The sequence below is a fragment of the Mesoplodon bidens genome, assembly GCF_964165515.1.
Source record: "Mesoplodon bidens genome assembly, chromosome: 14".
NCBI classification, from domain to species: Eukaryota; Metazoa; Chordata; class Mammalia; order Artiodactyla; family Ziphiidae; genus Mesoplodon; species Mesoplodon bidens.
Genome location: NC_138170.1, coordinates 9,286,822 through 9,301,378, shown reverse-complemented (window position 1 = coordinate 9,301,378; position 14,557 = coordinate 9,286,822). Strand labels below are relative to the sequence as shown.

At 46.4% G+C, this 14,557-nt stretch overlaps 2 protein-coding genes across 4 annotated transcripts in view; one reads left to right on the top strand and one right to left on the bottom strand.

Moving 5' to 3' along the window:
* Nucleotides 1-5,999, bottom strand: part of KCMF1 (potassium channel modulatory factor 1) — a 73,592-nt gene extending 67,593 nt beyond the window's left edge. Inside the window, exon 1 of the mRNA XM_081254589.1 lies at nucleotides 5,676-5,999. Coding sequence (XP_081110715.1) covers nucleotides 5,676-5,691 — 16 coding nt within the window. The 5' untranslated portion in view covers nucleotides 5,692-5,999. The remainder of the gene's footprint in view (nucleotides 1-5,675) is intronic.
* A 273-nt stretch (nucleotides 6,000-6,272) lies between these two features.
* On the top strand, nucleotides 6,273-8,569 carry LOC308627997 (uncharacterized protein). Of its 3 annotated transcripts, none has more exons than XM_081254571.1 (2): nucleotides 6,273-6,817; nucleotides 7,013-8,569. In XM_081254571.1, the coding sequence occupies exons 1-2, from the start codon at nucleotides 6,310-6,312 to the stop codon at nucleotides 7,099-7,101; spliced, it is 597 nt and encodes a 198-aa protein (XP_081110697.1). In that variant the 5' UTR covers nucleotides 6,273-6,309; the 3' UTR covers nucleotides 7,102-8,569. The 3 variants fall into 3 exon arrangements, with proteins under 3 accessions (XP_081110697.1, XP_081110698.1, XP_081110699.1); XM_081254572.1 differs by having other exon boundaries at nucleotides 6,273-6,879; nucleotides 6,970-8,569; XM_081254573.1 differs by having other exon boundaries at nucleotides 6,273-6,885; nucleotides 6,970-8,569.
* Nucleotides 8,570-14,557: the final 5,988 nt, after the last annotated feature.

The window sequence follows — 14,557 nt, the reverse complement described above, 5'->3', positions numbered from 1 at the left end:
GACCCACACTCTGCTTGTCACTATTCAGAAAGACACAGCTAAAAACACGGATTAACAAACATGTGGGAGGGCAGTGAGAAAGGTAGCAGGGATGGCACCCTGGAAGGTGCCTAATCAGGCAATTCATCTCTTGCTAGTTTCACAGGACAGTGGGTTTTTACCTCCTGGTATGCAGCTCTTAAGACATTTCATCGGCACAAGAGTTAGTTTCGTGTTTCTGACTCCCTGTGACCACAGATAATTTCCAAGCTTCAGGCCCACCCTAACTTTCCTCTGTCGTCACCCTCCTGGCCTCTTGTCCTTAACCATCCCCAAAATGTCCTCTCTTTTCACCCAAAATACTCACTTCCTTCCCATGGAACGTAGGTAATTTGTTCCCTCAGGAAACTGTCTGCCTTATCCAATATCTCCAACATGAATCAGGACACAGATAATATATAAAAATTACCACATTTAAAAAATGCTCTGATCTGTATACCTCTTACAGACTCTTTCTTCAATTATAATGAATAGCTTAAGTGACTAAAGAAGTACACCATATCATTTTAAGGAAATGAACAACATAATGGCTCCTAGCACAACACTAAAATTAACATGAAATTAAACTTTTATTAACAAAGATTTTAATTATGAACAGCACTCCTTTAAAATTTTATGAGTATGATGGGTAGGAAACGTTTCCATATTCATGAATGTAGCCACACAGCAATATTTATAATGAAATTAAAAACACACTATTTTTAGGATAACCCAACGATACCTTAAGCTTCACTAAAAACAACTTCTGGAACCCCCAGTCTAAAATAAACACCCAAATATATATGGTAGATGTTATAAAGCTGATTTTTGAAAATTAAGTTATGACTCACAAGGGCATGGATTTCTTTTTTGAAATGTTGCAAGAGTAATATGAAGGAATTTAGTAGTTTCACATCAGAAGCTTCCTAATTTTCCACTGTGAAAAAGTTTTCAATCTTTAAGCAAGATTGCTGCTAATAAATTCTTAAAATTCTAAGACTAAAAGAAATTTCTTCCAAATTAAATTTCTAATTTAAAGTAAGATAGGGAAGTTATATTTCATCACATTTTAACTTTAACACAAATGTCAATATATGGGGAAAATGGGCTTCAAGATCAACTTTATACAAAATCATGAAATCAAAGACCCCAGAAATTAAAATATTTACGTTCTATCCTTTATTGAAAGTCAAGGTAAATGTAATTCATGATTTATTGAAATTTAAAGTCAAGTAAGAATGTCATAATCTTTTAACAGATCATTTAAGTAAAATAAGTTGTCTGACACGATGGCAAAGACCTTTTCAGTGGGAGTGAATCTACTTTGCCACAGGAAGGCAAAAGTCACCACATTAAAATCACATGCTAACTGCCAATCCTGGCTTTCTAGTCCCCAAATCCTGAAAACAAAATTATTGCAATTCACTACGGAACTGTCTGCATGTGCATTTTTAGCATCAGACAGCACTTTCAGAGAAGAGAAATCTACTAACAAAAGAGTTCTACAATTGCAAAAAAATGGTACAACTTTCAAAAACTAGAGTAATGGCCTACTTACTCTTGTACATTACATTCTGAAAATAAACAGTATCAGATGCTTCTGAGAATAACACAGTATCATCACTTGTCCATTTATTCACTATCATTGTTACATATGAAAATCTTCAAAAAACTAGGGGAAATACAAATCAGGTAGAGATAGGAACTCTATCTGAAATCTTGAACAGTTTTATCCAAAATCGAGAGTAGCCCACAAAAAAGCTGAGGCGGCACTCAAGAAAAAGGAGTTAGAAATCACAATAGATTCCCTCTCTGAAACTGGGGAAAATTAGGAAGAAAAAAGTTGGTAATTATTTTGTCATCAGTTTGTTTATCACGGTACGTCTACTGGGTGGTAGAAGCTGTGCACACACGCACCTTCCCCACCAAACTTAAGGTGAGAAGCTGTGTCTTGTTCATTCATCCCCACATTCTTTGTAACTAACCCAGGGCCTTATACATAGTAGCGAATGAAAAAAGGTTGAATGATTTAAGGTAATAACCCCAGGTAATCAATTAGGCTCCAACTCATGCAAGAATGCTCATAATTTCATTTTAGCGAATAAGCACTGAGTAATTTGATGTTTTGAAGAACGTGTGCAAAGCTATTACATAGTTTTTAAGCTCTGCATAACACAGTTATACTTTAAATGTATTTTTAAAAAGTATGTAGCGAAACATTAAAAAAAAGTACTCTTACAAATGAAATAGAAAACGATTGGTTTCACTGTGTATAACATGTAACTAGATGGTGTTGGTATGTTGAACATAAAGTGACTAGGAACCGATGTTGTAAAATGTTTGTTCATGTGACAAGAACGTTACAAAGTGAATTAAAAGGCCCTGGAATTCTGGTTGGAAAAGTCACGTTGGGCAAGCAGGAGACAATGTAGAGTACGATCATCTCCACTCAGACAGTGTCTGGGAAGGCGGGTGGGGAGTCTGTTTCCCATGCCTCAGGAACAATGACTTCTATCCCAATCGACATGGTTCTGCTGGAAACAGGTCCAGAACTGGCTCAGTCCATGGACTTGCTCCCCATTCCCCAAAGGAAACAACAGGACACCAAGCAGAGCGGGCCCTTTCTGGACTCCCAACAATTCCAGTTCTATCAACTCTCTAAAGGTCTGCTCTAGAGTAAAAGTGGGCAAATTATAGCCCGCAGGCCAAAATGGGCCAAATTCGGCCACCTCCTGTTTTTGAACAGCCTGCACGCTAAGAACAGTTTTTACAGTTATAAATGGCAAAACAAAGAATCATATGTCATGACACATGAAAATCAAAATGAAATTCAACAGCAGTTCCATAAAGAAAGTTTCACTGGAACATGGTTGTGCTCATTCATTACATGCTGTCTGCTTTTACACTACAACGGCAGAGTGGACGGAGACCGTATAGCTTGCCAAGTCTATGATACTGACTACCTGGTCCTTTACAGAGAAAAGCATGCTGACCCCTGGGCTAGGACATTTTTCTGTGCTTCTAGTTGCATCTCATTTCTCAGAGGTAGTCCACTGCTTCACCAAGTACAGCCTCTAAGCTTGACAGATGTCCATCCTGGGGCTGTGCTGTCCAAAGTTACATGTTACATATAAAATAGTGCAACTCATTAGGATGGGCCCAAAGACAAAGTAACAAATTACATGCCTACAGAAGGCACTGAAAAGGAAGCACAATGCAAGCACAACAGTACAGGCAGCTTAGTCCAGATCTTTTTGCAGACTACTACACCCAGTCCTGGGTCACACTACTGCGAGGAAAACAACAACTACAGAGAATTTGGAGGTGGACAGATGATGAGAAGAGCTCAAAAATCATACCACGAAAGAAACGGGATTACTTGGCCCAAAGAAGAAAGGGTAAGAAACAAGCTATAATACTGAGGGTGTCAAACTCTACATTGGTTGATAGGCTAAATTTCTAGTGATGAAAATAACAGGCAGCCTAAACTAAAATTCCACAAAACATATACCTAATGAATTAAATGTGATTCTTAATGAGATTGCCATTCTTGCCTTAGGCCATAAACCAGACCCTTAAAAAGTAATCACTTGTCAAATATTGTACTGTTAAGTCTTCAACTGATATATTATAGGAATGCTCCTTTTTCAGAAACCTCTGGCATTATGTAAGTTACCAGAAAAGGTGTGCTATTCATGTGCTGAGGAGTTCAGTAATATTCAAGTAACTAAAAGGTAAATGTAAGTTTCATGACCACATGCCTTTCCACAGGACCAAACAGGGAAAACTGGGCTTAAATTACAGAATTTGTGTTACATTCAAGAATGTTCACGCTGTGGGATTTTAATTACTCTAAAAGATTACTGAGGGTAAAGGAGTCTTCCCAGGACACCATTCAATCAGAATACTCCGTCTGGAACTACCTGGATATTTTCTTAAAGCAAGGAGGATGGGTCTCAAACACCCTTCTTCCATTGCTATGATTCTGTAACTTTAACTCTTCTAGTTCTTATGAGTAAGAGAGCCTGCAGCCATTACTCACTTTCATTTTGTCTTGAAGGTGGTCAATGTACACACGACTTCAGCCTAAGATAAACTTTCATATCCCAAATTAAATTTTTATTATAACTTTAATTACAACTTCTTTTAAATTACCAGATAGGAAATGTATTGCCATTAAGTAGAAAAAAATGGGAAAATAGGCATAGCTTCTAAATATTTCTATAAGCCTATGTACCTTATTATTTCAAACTGTCCAACACTTGTACACAGTAAGTGAAGAAAATATAGCCTATTTCCTATTAGTTTTCTGACTTTAAAATACAGAACCCCTGGACACAATATTTTCTTTGAGTCCATCTCAAATTACATTATAATTAGGAATGCTCTGAATATAATTTTGAACAATCTGAGTTTTTCAATCTTTAAATTCTAAGGCCTGTATTTCCCTAAGAATACCCTTCTAACAGTGTGATGCACACACGAATGTGACTCACTAAACTTTCTCCACTCCTACATCACCTATACAGTATTTTAACATCCAGAGTACACAATATCTTCAAGCCACTTCTACAATCTTGCATTAACCTTACCAGGATAAACTTTTCGCCAAGTCTCGTAATACTTTTTATTTAAAGACCTGTGGTAGTGAAACAAAGAAAACACAACCCCCCTCCCCCTTTTCTAAACCATATGGCAGCAAACTGAAGTTAACTTATTTTTTACCAGATCAACGCCTATACCTCGGCTCTAAACATTTTTCTCTTTGTGCCCTGGGGCCGGGCTAGAGCTGTCTGCTGATTTGCAACTGTACCCCCATCATGGTTTTAAATCGCAAAACAAAGTCCAAAACGCTCCCTGACCACTAAGAGACCTCACCACGGTCATTTACCAAAACCTGGTTTAGGGAGACATGCACGCCGGGAGAGGGGCCCACGGCCGGCCGGGAGCCAGTCCCCCTCCGACCGGGTGACCGAGCAGGGAGTTTGCTCGCCCGGCCGGGACGGATCCGCCCCGGGAACTTGGTTACCCGAGCTCAGGGCCGCGCCGAGGCCTAGCCGCGAGGCCGGGGCGGGCTCCAGGCGGCGGGGGCTTCCCGTTCCCCGGCCGCAGAGCCTTCCCGCCCGCCCCGCAGTCGCCCGCAGGCAGGGCACTCGCCGATCTCTCCCGGCGACCGGACGCGCCAGCCGGGTCCCGGGCCGGCTCCTCGGTCTCCTGCCTCCGTCTGCGGCCCCGCTCGGCGGCCGCGGCGGGCCCTTCCGGGACGGCGGGAGCGCTAGGCCGCGCCGGGGCCCAGCGGCTCCGGGGCCGGGCGGGCGGGCCGCGGCGTCCGGTATCAGTCCTGAGGGCCCGGCTCCCGCCGGTAACGGGCCCCGCCGCCTCCCCTCCCCCTCCCCCGCCCCATGACAGTGCAAACCCTCCGGCCTGCCCGGCCGCCCCGCCTCCGGCACCAGGCCCAGTTCAGGGCCGCGGCGGTGTCGGCGGCAGCGGCGGCGGCTGCGCTGAGGCTCTCTGCCCTCGATCGCTCTCGAGCCCGGCGCCTCGGGCCCGGCTCGGGCTCGGCCCAAGTCTCCGCCGCTTCCCGGCCGCCCTCCGCGGCGCCCGGCCCGGGCGGGGTAGGCCGAGGCCCTGGCGGTGGGGGTGGGGGCTCCTCTCACCTTCATGTCGGGACATCCTAGTTCAGACGGTGGCGGCGCGGCCCCTCCCGGGCTCCGGCTGCAGTGTCCCCCGCGGGGTCCCGGCGCTGCCGCGCCGGCCGGCCGACTCCCACTCGACTCCCGGGCTCGGCCGCGGGGGCGGGGTGGGCAGCGGAGCGCTCCCGCGGCGGCGGCGGCTGCGGCGGGGAGGCGGCGCGGGGCGGGAATGGGGCCGGGCCTGGCCGGGGCTGAGCTCCTCCAGGAGGCGGGTCCGACGCCGCGGCTCCGCCGGCGCCCGCCGTGACTCGGTCACTCTCGGGCCCGCCGGCTCCGGGCGGCGGCGCCGCGCTCCGCAAATCCCGCTCCTCCCCTCCCCCGGCCCACCCCCCGCCCCTCTCCCCCGGCTCCCGGCCGCCGCCTCCTCCTCCTCCTCTTCCTCCTCCTCCGCCTCCTTCCGCCGCCCGCACGTCGGCCCCGCCTCTCGCAGCCCGCGCCGGGCCCAGCAGCCCGGAGCCCCACGGCTGGAGGGCGCGGCGGGGGTGGCGGCGCGGCGCGGCGGCGGCGGCCCGCGCTCGTCGGCAGGCCGCGATCGGGCGCCCGAGCCCGGCCTCGGCCTGGCCGCCGCCGCCGCGCAGCGCGTAGGGAGGAAGAGGAAATGCCCGGCCGCCGGCGCCAGCCGCTCGCCGGTATGATCGGCCCGCGCGGTTCGAGGGGCGCTCGGCCGCCCCCCGCCCCGCCTGGGGCCTATCCGGGCCCGGGCCGTAGGCGCCCCGCCGCTGGGCAGGGCCAACCGCGACGGCGGGTGCTTCCCGGCAGCGAGCTGCGACCCCGGAAGGCTCCCCCCTTTCGGGCGCATGGCTGCCGGGCCGACAGCGGGCAGCGCCCTGCGGCCCCCGACCCAGACGGGAGGCTGCGCACCGGCTGGGGACATGTGTTTGTATTTCTTTTTAAGCCAGCGGCCCCGAAGGGAAAGGCGGCTGGCCTCCGGGAGTCGTCCGGTGTTGTCCGGCGGGGTGACTCGCGGTCGGGAGGGCGTGGACGCGCGAGGCCAGCCGGGAGGCGGCCGGTCTTGGCTGCTGTGCCCGAAGGCCGGCTCCTCGGGAACCATCTACTTCGAAGACTCCGCTCTCGCCAGCCCGGGTGTCTGGCAGCACCCGCGCAAAGTTTGTTCCAGCACCTTGGCTCACCCTGAATACTCTTCTCTGAAAACTGTTGGGGTGTGTTTGTATGTGTGTGTGTTTCCTTTTTTTTCCTGTCCGTGAACTACTTCTCTGTTTTTATCTATCTTTTACATTTTTACCCTCTTCCTTGTCAGCTTTGTTTTCAGGCCTTAATTAGTTCATCAAATATTTATGCAGCCCCTTACCACGTGTCGATTGGTAACGTGGTTTGGTGGAAAGAGATCGCACTTTGGAGTCAAGACATCTGCCGTGGATTCTGGTTCTGATATCCTCTATGTAACCTTGGGCATTTACCCTTTTATATTTGAAATTTTGTTTTTCTCCATAAACTAGAAGTGTGTCCCTAGGCTAAGTCTACTGAAATTGGATTCTAAAGTACTGCTTGCTTTGGGATTACTCTTTTTCCTTTCCACCAATACTATCTGTGTGACCTGGAACAAATGACTTGGCCTCCTTGTGCCTTGACTTTCCCATCTTTAAAATGAGCGCGATTACACATGATAACAATAATAATAACAACAGGTATTTGGAGGATTAAGAGCTAAAGTGTATATAAAATATCCATCACGGGACACAGTAAAAACACAGTTTGTTACCATATTTCATTAAATCTGATTTCAAGACGCTTCTCGATTTGAAAGGTATTTTAAAAAGCTCATCTTAAAGTCAAGGAACTAAGTATTAGGTCACTCAGCTCTACCCAGGGGCTGTATTTGGTAGTAACTAATGATGAACTAGTTACCAGTCAAACTAAGGTTTAAACAAACTGGGGTTTAAATGAGGACTGTCACCAGAAATACTTCCAGTGCATGTATGGAGCTTTTGCCTAAATTCAGTCCAGCACAGCTGTTGAAGAGGTTCGTCTAGGCCGTAAGGGGGCTTAGTGGGATAGAGAAAATAGGTCTTCCAACAAGGCTAACTAATATCTACTGAATGCTTGCCCTGTGCCAGTGTCTTTCTAAGCATTGTACAGTATTGTGTGTGTGATCCCCGGTACCAAACTCTTAGGACCCTTAACTTCTTGGGCTGTAAAAGTGAAGACAACCCCCCCCCCCCATAGTCTTGTGATGAGTAAATGATGTCTGTAAATAGTAAGTTATAGAGGTTAGGGCATTATCAATAATATAGTCAGGTAAAATGCTGGAGCAGGTAGGAGAGCCGACAAATACTCTAGGAAGGAATAAGAGTTAGTTTCTTTTGGTTTAGGGAAATGTTAGCTAGTCCTGTTAGGGAGAGGATACAGATGACTGTCTAAACCTGAGGGAATATCAGATCTTTGACAGTTACGTTATTGTTTTCAATCAGGCAAAAGTAAGAAAATGAAGACGCTAACTTAAATATATTTTTTCCTATTTGAATAAGAGTAAGCAGGAATATTATGGTTATTCAGGGTTTTCATGACTAGATGAAACATTTCCTCAATTCAACTAGAGATCAGGCCCTTCAATTAAAACAACCTGCTTGCTGTCCTTCGTATAGGAGACTGCATTTCCCAAAAAAGGATTAATGTAAACGCTCACACCAAATTGTTCATCAAATGATTTTTGGTCTTGGGACTTCCCTGGTGGTCCAGTGGTTAAGAATCCGCCTTCCAATGCAGAGGATTCGGGTTCGATCCCTCGTCAGAGAACTAAGATCCCACATGCCGCCGGGCAACTAAGCCCACGCGTCGCAGCTACTGAGCCTGCGCGCCCTGGAGCCGGTGCTGCAACAGAAAGATCCCGCGTGCCCCAGCTAAGATCCAGTGCGGCCAAATAAATAAATAAATGTTTAAAAAAATGATTTTTGTTCTCCAGAAATGCTTCTTCCAGTCCTTTCCTTTGCCTGCACTTCCTTGAGTTCTTCTGTGTCCTTGCCTTGCCAACCCAAATCCATACAATGGCCCAATTATGTACCTTAAAACAAGCTAATGCTCATAAACATTGGTGAAATCAGGATAAGGTCTGTAGTCTAGTTAATTGCACTAATGTCAGTTTCCTGGTTTGATATTTTTCTATAGTTTTGTAACATATTACCATGGGGGGCAGGGGGGAGTGTACATGGGCTCTCTGCAACTTCTTGAGTGTATAATTTTATAAAGTAAAAACTTAGGGAGTTCCCTGGTGGCCTAGTGGTTAGGATTCCAGGCTTTCACTGCTGTGGCCCAGGTTGATTCCCTGGTTGGGGAACTGAGAGCCCGCAAGCTGCTCGCGTGGCCAAAAGAAGAAAAAAAAAAAAAGTAAAAGTAGAAACTTAAACTGTAGGAACAGAAATCAGATTAATAGTGACCTGCAGCTGAGAGGGTGGGGGGATGGGGATTGACTACAGAGAACTTACTGAGGTGATGAGAATACTGTCTTGACTGTGTTGTGTTTACTGTATACATTGTTGCAACTTATAGATCTGTAAACCTAAAAGATTACATTTTACTTCTGTGTAAATTGTACCTCACTAAACCTAACTTTAAAAAACAAAAGCAGGGCCTCCCTGGTGGCGCAGTGGTTGAGAGTCCGCCTGCCGATGCAGGGGACACGGGTTTGTGCCCCCGTCCGCGAAGATCCCACATGCCGCGTAGCGGTTAGGGCTGTGAGCCATGGCCGCTGAGCCTGCGCGTCCGGAGCCTGTGCTCCGTGAGGCTCGCGTACCGCAAAAAAAAAAAAAAAAAGAAAAGCAACCGCTTGTCACCCTGGCCACCTGTGATCTAGAGGGTGAAGTTTAACTTCTCATATAAGGCCCAACATTCTTTTCCAGCATAAGGACTTTTCCTGCCTCTGCCAGTGTACCCTGTGCCGCCTCGTATTATATTGATTCCTGCCTCTGGGCCTTTGCACATGTTCTTCCCTCTGCTTAAAGGGAGGACAAGAAATTCAAGCCTAAATTCAAATTCCTTGTACTCTGTTAAGCCTTCCTTGCCCCTCAGGCACACCAGTAAGTTCCTCCCCTGTGCTCACTTATGCTATGCATAATTTTTAATTAGTTTTCATCTTGTTTCTTAGGTAAACTCCTCCAAGACAGGCAATCACATGATTCCTTTCTGTCTCTGGGATCCAGTAGTGTGGTTTAAAGCTGGAAAAAAACTTAAAGTAACTGTTCTCAAAGTGTTGTCCAGGGTCCTCAAGACCCTTTCAGAGGGTGAGTTGCTTGGGTTTTCTTATATTGAAACAGCACAACTCAATAGATAGAAGGCAGAAGCAGCTAAGAGAATCCAGCTGTCTTCAGTTAAGCCAAACATTAGAGGTACTATTTGCAAGGATGTAAAACAATGTCACACTTCCAAATATTTTTTATTTTGAAAAATTACTTTTCTTAAAAATATTTGTATTTCTAGGAAATGGGTTATGTTCAAAGATTTTCTAGGAAATGGGTTATGTTAAGATTTTAATTTTAATTAAAAATCAATTGGGGACTTCCCTGGCAGCACAGTGGTTAAGAATCCGCCTGCCAATGCAGGGGACACGGTCCGATCCCTGGTCTGGGAAGATCCCATATGCTGCAGAGCAACTAAACCCGTGCACCACAACTACTTAGCCTGTGCTCTAGAGCCCGCAAGCCACAACTACTGAGCCCACATGCCACAGCTACTGAAGCCTGCATACGTAGAGCCTGTGCTCCACAAGAGAAGCCACCACAAGGAGAAGCCCGTGCACTGCGACGAGGAGTAGCCCCTGCTCGCCACAACTAGAGAAAGCCCGCGTGCAGCAACAAAGACCCAATGCAGCCAAAAAAATAAATAAATTTATTTTTAAAAAATCAATAGGTATAATACACATTAAAAAAAAAAGTTCTTTGGAGTCTTCAGTAATTTTTAAGAGCATAAAGGGATCTGGAGACCAAAAAGTTTGAGAATCTCTGCCTTAGAGACTGTCACAACTCCTTCACTGCACAAATAAGAAATCATAATGATGTTGACATTTAAGTACTGCTCTGCTACAGGTAGAGCTTGTGATAAGCACTGTTCTTGTGGGTGCTATTATAGCTTCATTTTACTCATAAGGCAAGAGAGGCACAGAGAAGTTGATTGACTTGGCTGCATACCTAGTCGCTGGTAGAGCCAGGATTTGAGTCCCCGTGTGTTTCAGAGGCTCTGCTGCTAAGCACCCTTTTCTGCCACCTCCCTAGAGCCCTGGAAATGGTCAGAAAGGCTCGTGCTATCTGGTACCTCACCGCTCTGTGCTCTCCATCGACCTCACTGTCACTGGCAAGAGTCATGGAGGCCTCCAACTTTCCAGTTTTCATTTCAAATTCTGCCACTCTGAGTATTTTCAAGCACAGCCTTGCAATGCCTTGGTTTCTAACAATCTATGTGCACCTGCACTTCAACCACCCATTCCCCTCTACTGACCACACCCAGAGCTCTATTATATGACTTCCTGTTCTATTGTGACTGCCTACTTTTCCAGTTTTCTTACTCTGCCATTAAATCTATTCTTTTTTTTTTTTTTTTTTTGCGGTATGTGGGCCTCTCACTGTTGTGGCCTCTCCCGTTGCGGAGCACAGGCTCCGGACGCGCAGGCTCAGCGGCCATGGCTCACGGGCCCAGCCGCTCCGCGGCATGTGGGATCTTCCCGGACGGGGGCACGAACCCACGTCCCCTGCATTGGCAGGCGGACTCCCAACCACTGCACCACCAGGGAAGCCCTAAATCTATTCTTTTACTTCTTCAGGACCTCAATCCTTTGATCTTTCCACTTAACTTCTTTTCTTTTTCTTTTAACCCTATTCTCTTCCTGACCCAGTGGGTTCCCTATGGTCAACTAAAACTATTCTCATTCATGACTTTCAACTCTTTAGACCCCTCATTCTCAAGCTGCATCCTCCCCCTGCAAACTCCCAATCCGGAATCAATTGCATGATGGTTTCCCCCCACCTATATTTTCTTGGCATGCAGAACACAGTGTAAAATATGATGGAAATAAACGGATTCGTTGGGCAGGGGGGGAACGGCTACAAAATCTCGTGGATCCATCTTCAGTTGGACCTCAGTACCATTGAGCAGCGCTTACCTGATATGCACCCTCTTCCTTTCTCAGATGATTACAGACCTTCACCCCTTGGCTTCAACTACTTACCTATCCACGCCCCCAATAGACAACCTCATCTTCTAATTCACAGAGGGAATATAGTTCACAAAGTAAGAACTTCCCCTTCCCACTATTAACCCCCAAAGGAATCTGTACATGTGCATCCGGCTGCTTTATGCCCTCACTCCCAGCCCAGAAGAGCCAAGATGTCCTTTTTCCAGTTCCATCCCACCTCTGCTTATGATCCCACTTCACCCCGTCTCGGATCATTCTCCTTCAGTCACCTCCTTAACATCTATACTTCCAACCACTCAGCCTCCGCTGGTTTGTTACCCTTGACCGAGAAACACCTCAGCCCTACATTCCCTCTGCTTACCACCTTATTGTTTCTTTCTCTTCGTAGTCAAGCTTCATAAAATGTCACTCCTCTTCCTCAGCTTTATAACCTGATTCATCTGATTGCTTGGCTTTTGATGCCGTAGGCCACTCTCCTTTCCTGTGATACCACTGTTACCTTCCCTCCCAAGTCTGTGCTCTTCCTGTATCCTTTTATTGGGTTGAGCAGAGTCAACATCAACCTAGTCAGTTACCCAAGATGAAACCCAGCAGCCATCTAGGCTTCCTTCCCATTCACCTCCTGTGGCCAATCAGTCACCAGTGGATTTTACCCATTAAACATTGGTCAGGTTCATCCCTGTCCATTCCCATGGCAACCAAACCACCCCAGGCTGCTACCCGCCCTCCTCGAGCCTCAGTACATCTCGGCCCCTCGCCACCAATCACACCCCTCCTGTTGTCCTTTGTACTACTTCTAGTTAGCTTTTTTCCCTTTTTTTTAAAAAAAATTAAAAAATTTTTTTGCTGTACGCGGGCCTCTCACTGTTGTGGCCTCTCCCACTGCGGAGCACAGGCTCCGGACGCGCAGGCTCAGCGGCCATGGCTCACAGGCCCAGCCGCTCCGTGGCACGTGGGATCTTCCCGGACCAGGGCACGAACCCGCGTCCCCTGCATCAGCAGGCGGACTCTCAACCAGTGCGCCACCAGGGAAGCCCTCCCTTTTTTTGACTAAATTTCTACAACTATAGAAGTAATACATACTCACTGGAGAAATGTAGGCAAACACAGAAAAACATAAAGAAAAAAAATAAAGATCACTTAAAAACCTACCACCCAGAGGTAAACATGGTTATAGTTTGATGTGTTTCCTTCCTGGAGCTACAGTTCAGAGTCACAAATGGATCATAGATCCACTGCTTAGAGCCCTTCAGATGGTTCACCTTCAATGCTCCCCACCTCTTACAGACTATCACTCAAATTCCTACCAAGGTCTAAAGTCCCGGTAGGGTCTGCCTCTACTTACTTCAGCTTGTCTTCTGCCCCCACTATGTAATCCGTGTTAGATGGGTTGCTCTGGCTGCAGAGTGGTTTCCTTTCCTATCCCTGGAGTGTCTGGACCTGATTCTTCCTTAACAGCCTTAACCTAAAGTCATCTCCTCAGAGAAGCCTTTCCTGACTACTTTATCTAATATAAGGTCCCATCACTGACTTTTTAAAATCTTGTTTATTTTGTTAATAACAATTCATATGAATTGTCACAACCATTCCAAGACAGGATTTCAAAGAGCCATAGAATCTTGCCCAGTCTTTGATATAGCAATCCCACTTCAACTCACTTGGTCTCTTTAAAGCATGATTGATACATGTAAAGATTTTAGATACAAGGACATTTATCACAACGTTCTTTTTAATACTTAAGACTGAAGACAACCTAAATAAATTATTTATCGAACCCAAAGCAGCTAGAAATATATTTGTGGTATCTTTTCAATAAGAAAATCAGACTTCAGGGCTTCCCTGGTGGCGCAGTGGTTGAGAGTCCGTCTGCTGATTCCGGGGGCACGGGTTCGTGCCCCAGTCTGGGAGGATCCCACATGCCGTGGAGTGGCTGGGCCCGTGAGCCATGGTCTCTGAGCCTGCACGTCTGGAGCCTGTGCTCTGCAGCGGGAGAGGCCACAATAGCGAGAGGCCCGCGTACCGCAAAAAAAAAAAAAAAAAAAGAAAAAAGAAAATCAGACTTCAAACATACACTGATCTTTTTGTAAATGATGTATAAACAGCATGATGCCATTTTTGTTTTCTAATAAAGCAAATACATAAAATAAAGACTGAATGGATGATATGAAGGATTTACATTATTTGTTCAATTTATACATGTTTATTGGGAGTCTTCTGTGTCCACCGAGCTTACAAGGATGAAAAAGAAAATCACGTCCTCATCCTCAAGCCATTTACATTCTGGTGACAGAATTAATTGAATTGTCATTCTGATAAGAGTGTCTTGAGAGTCTATGATGTGGATGTGAAGGGCCTTTTCCCCCTTAGTTTTGAAATTTTCTGTGATGAACAAGTACTAATTTCGTATCCCTTTTGTTCCTTTTTTTTCTTTCTTTTATGTTTAAAGAAGCTTCTCATTGAAATAAATGGGAACTAGAAGGTGGTAAGTGGAGGGGTCCAGAGTGAAGGGAATGGTTTTGATGATTTGAGGAATGGGGGAGACTCCAGTGTGTTTAGAGGCTTAGGGGAAGGCATGTATGTGTGTGTGTGTGTGTGTGTGTGTCTGTGTGTGTGTGTGTGTGTGTCTGTGCCTGAGTAGGGCAGCGGGGAGGATGGAGGAGACAAGAGGAGCCCAGGTGAAGTAAGCGTTCACCAGGCAATAGGACTC

Coding starts and splice junctions, on each gene's coding strand:
- LOC308627997 (XM_081254571.1), top strand. CDS start 6,310: ATGCCCGGCCGCCGGCGCCAGCCGCTCGCCGGTATGATCGGCCCGCGC. Junction 6,818..7,012: donor TCTGGCAGCACCCGCGCAAA/GTTTGTTCCAGC, acceptor ATATTTATGCAG/CCCCTTACCACGTGTCGATT.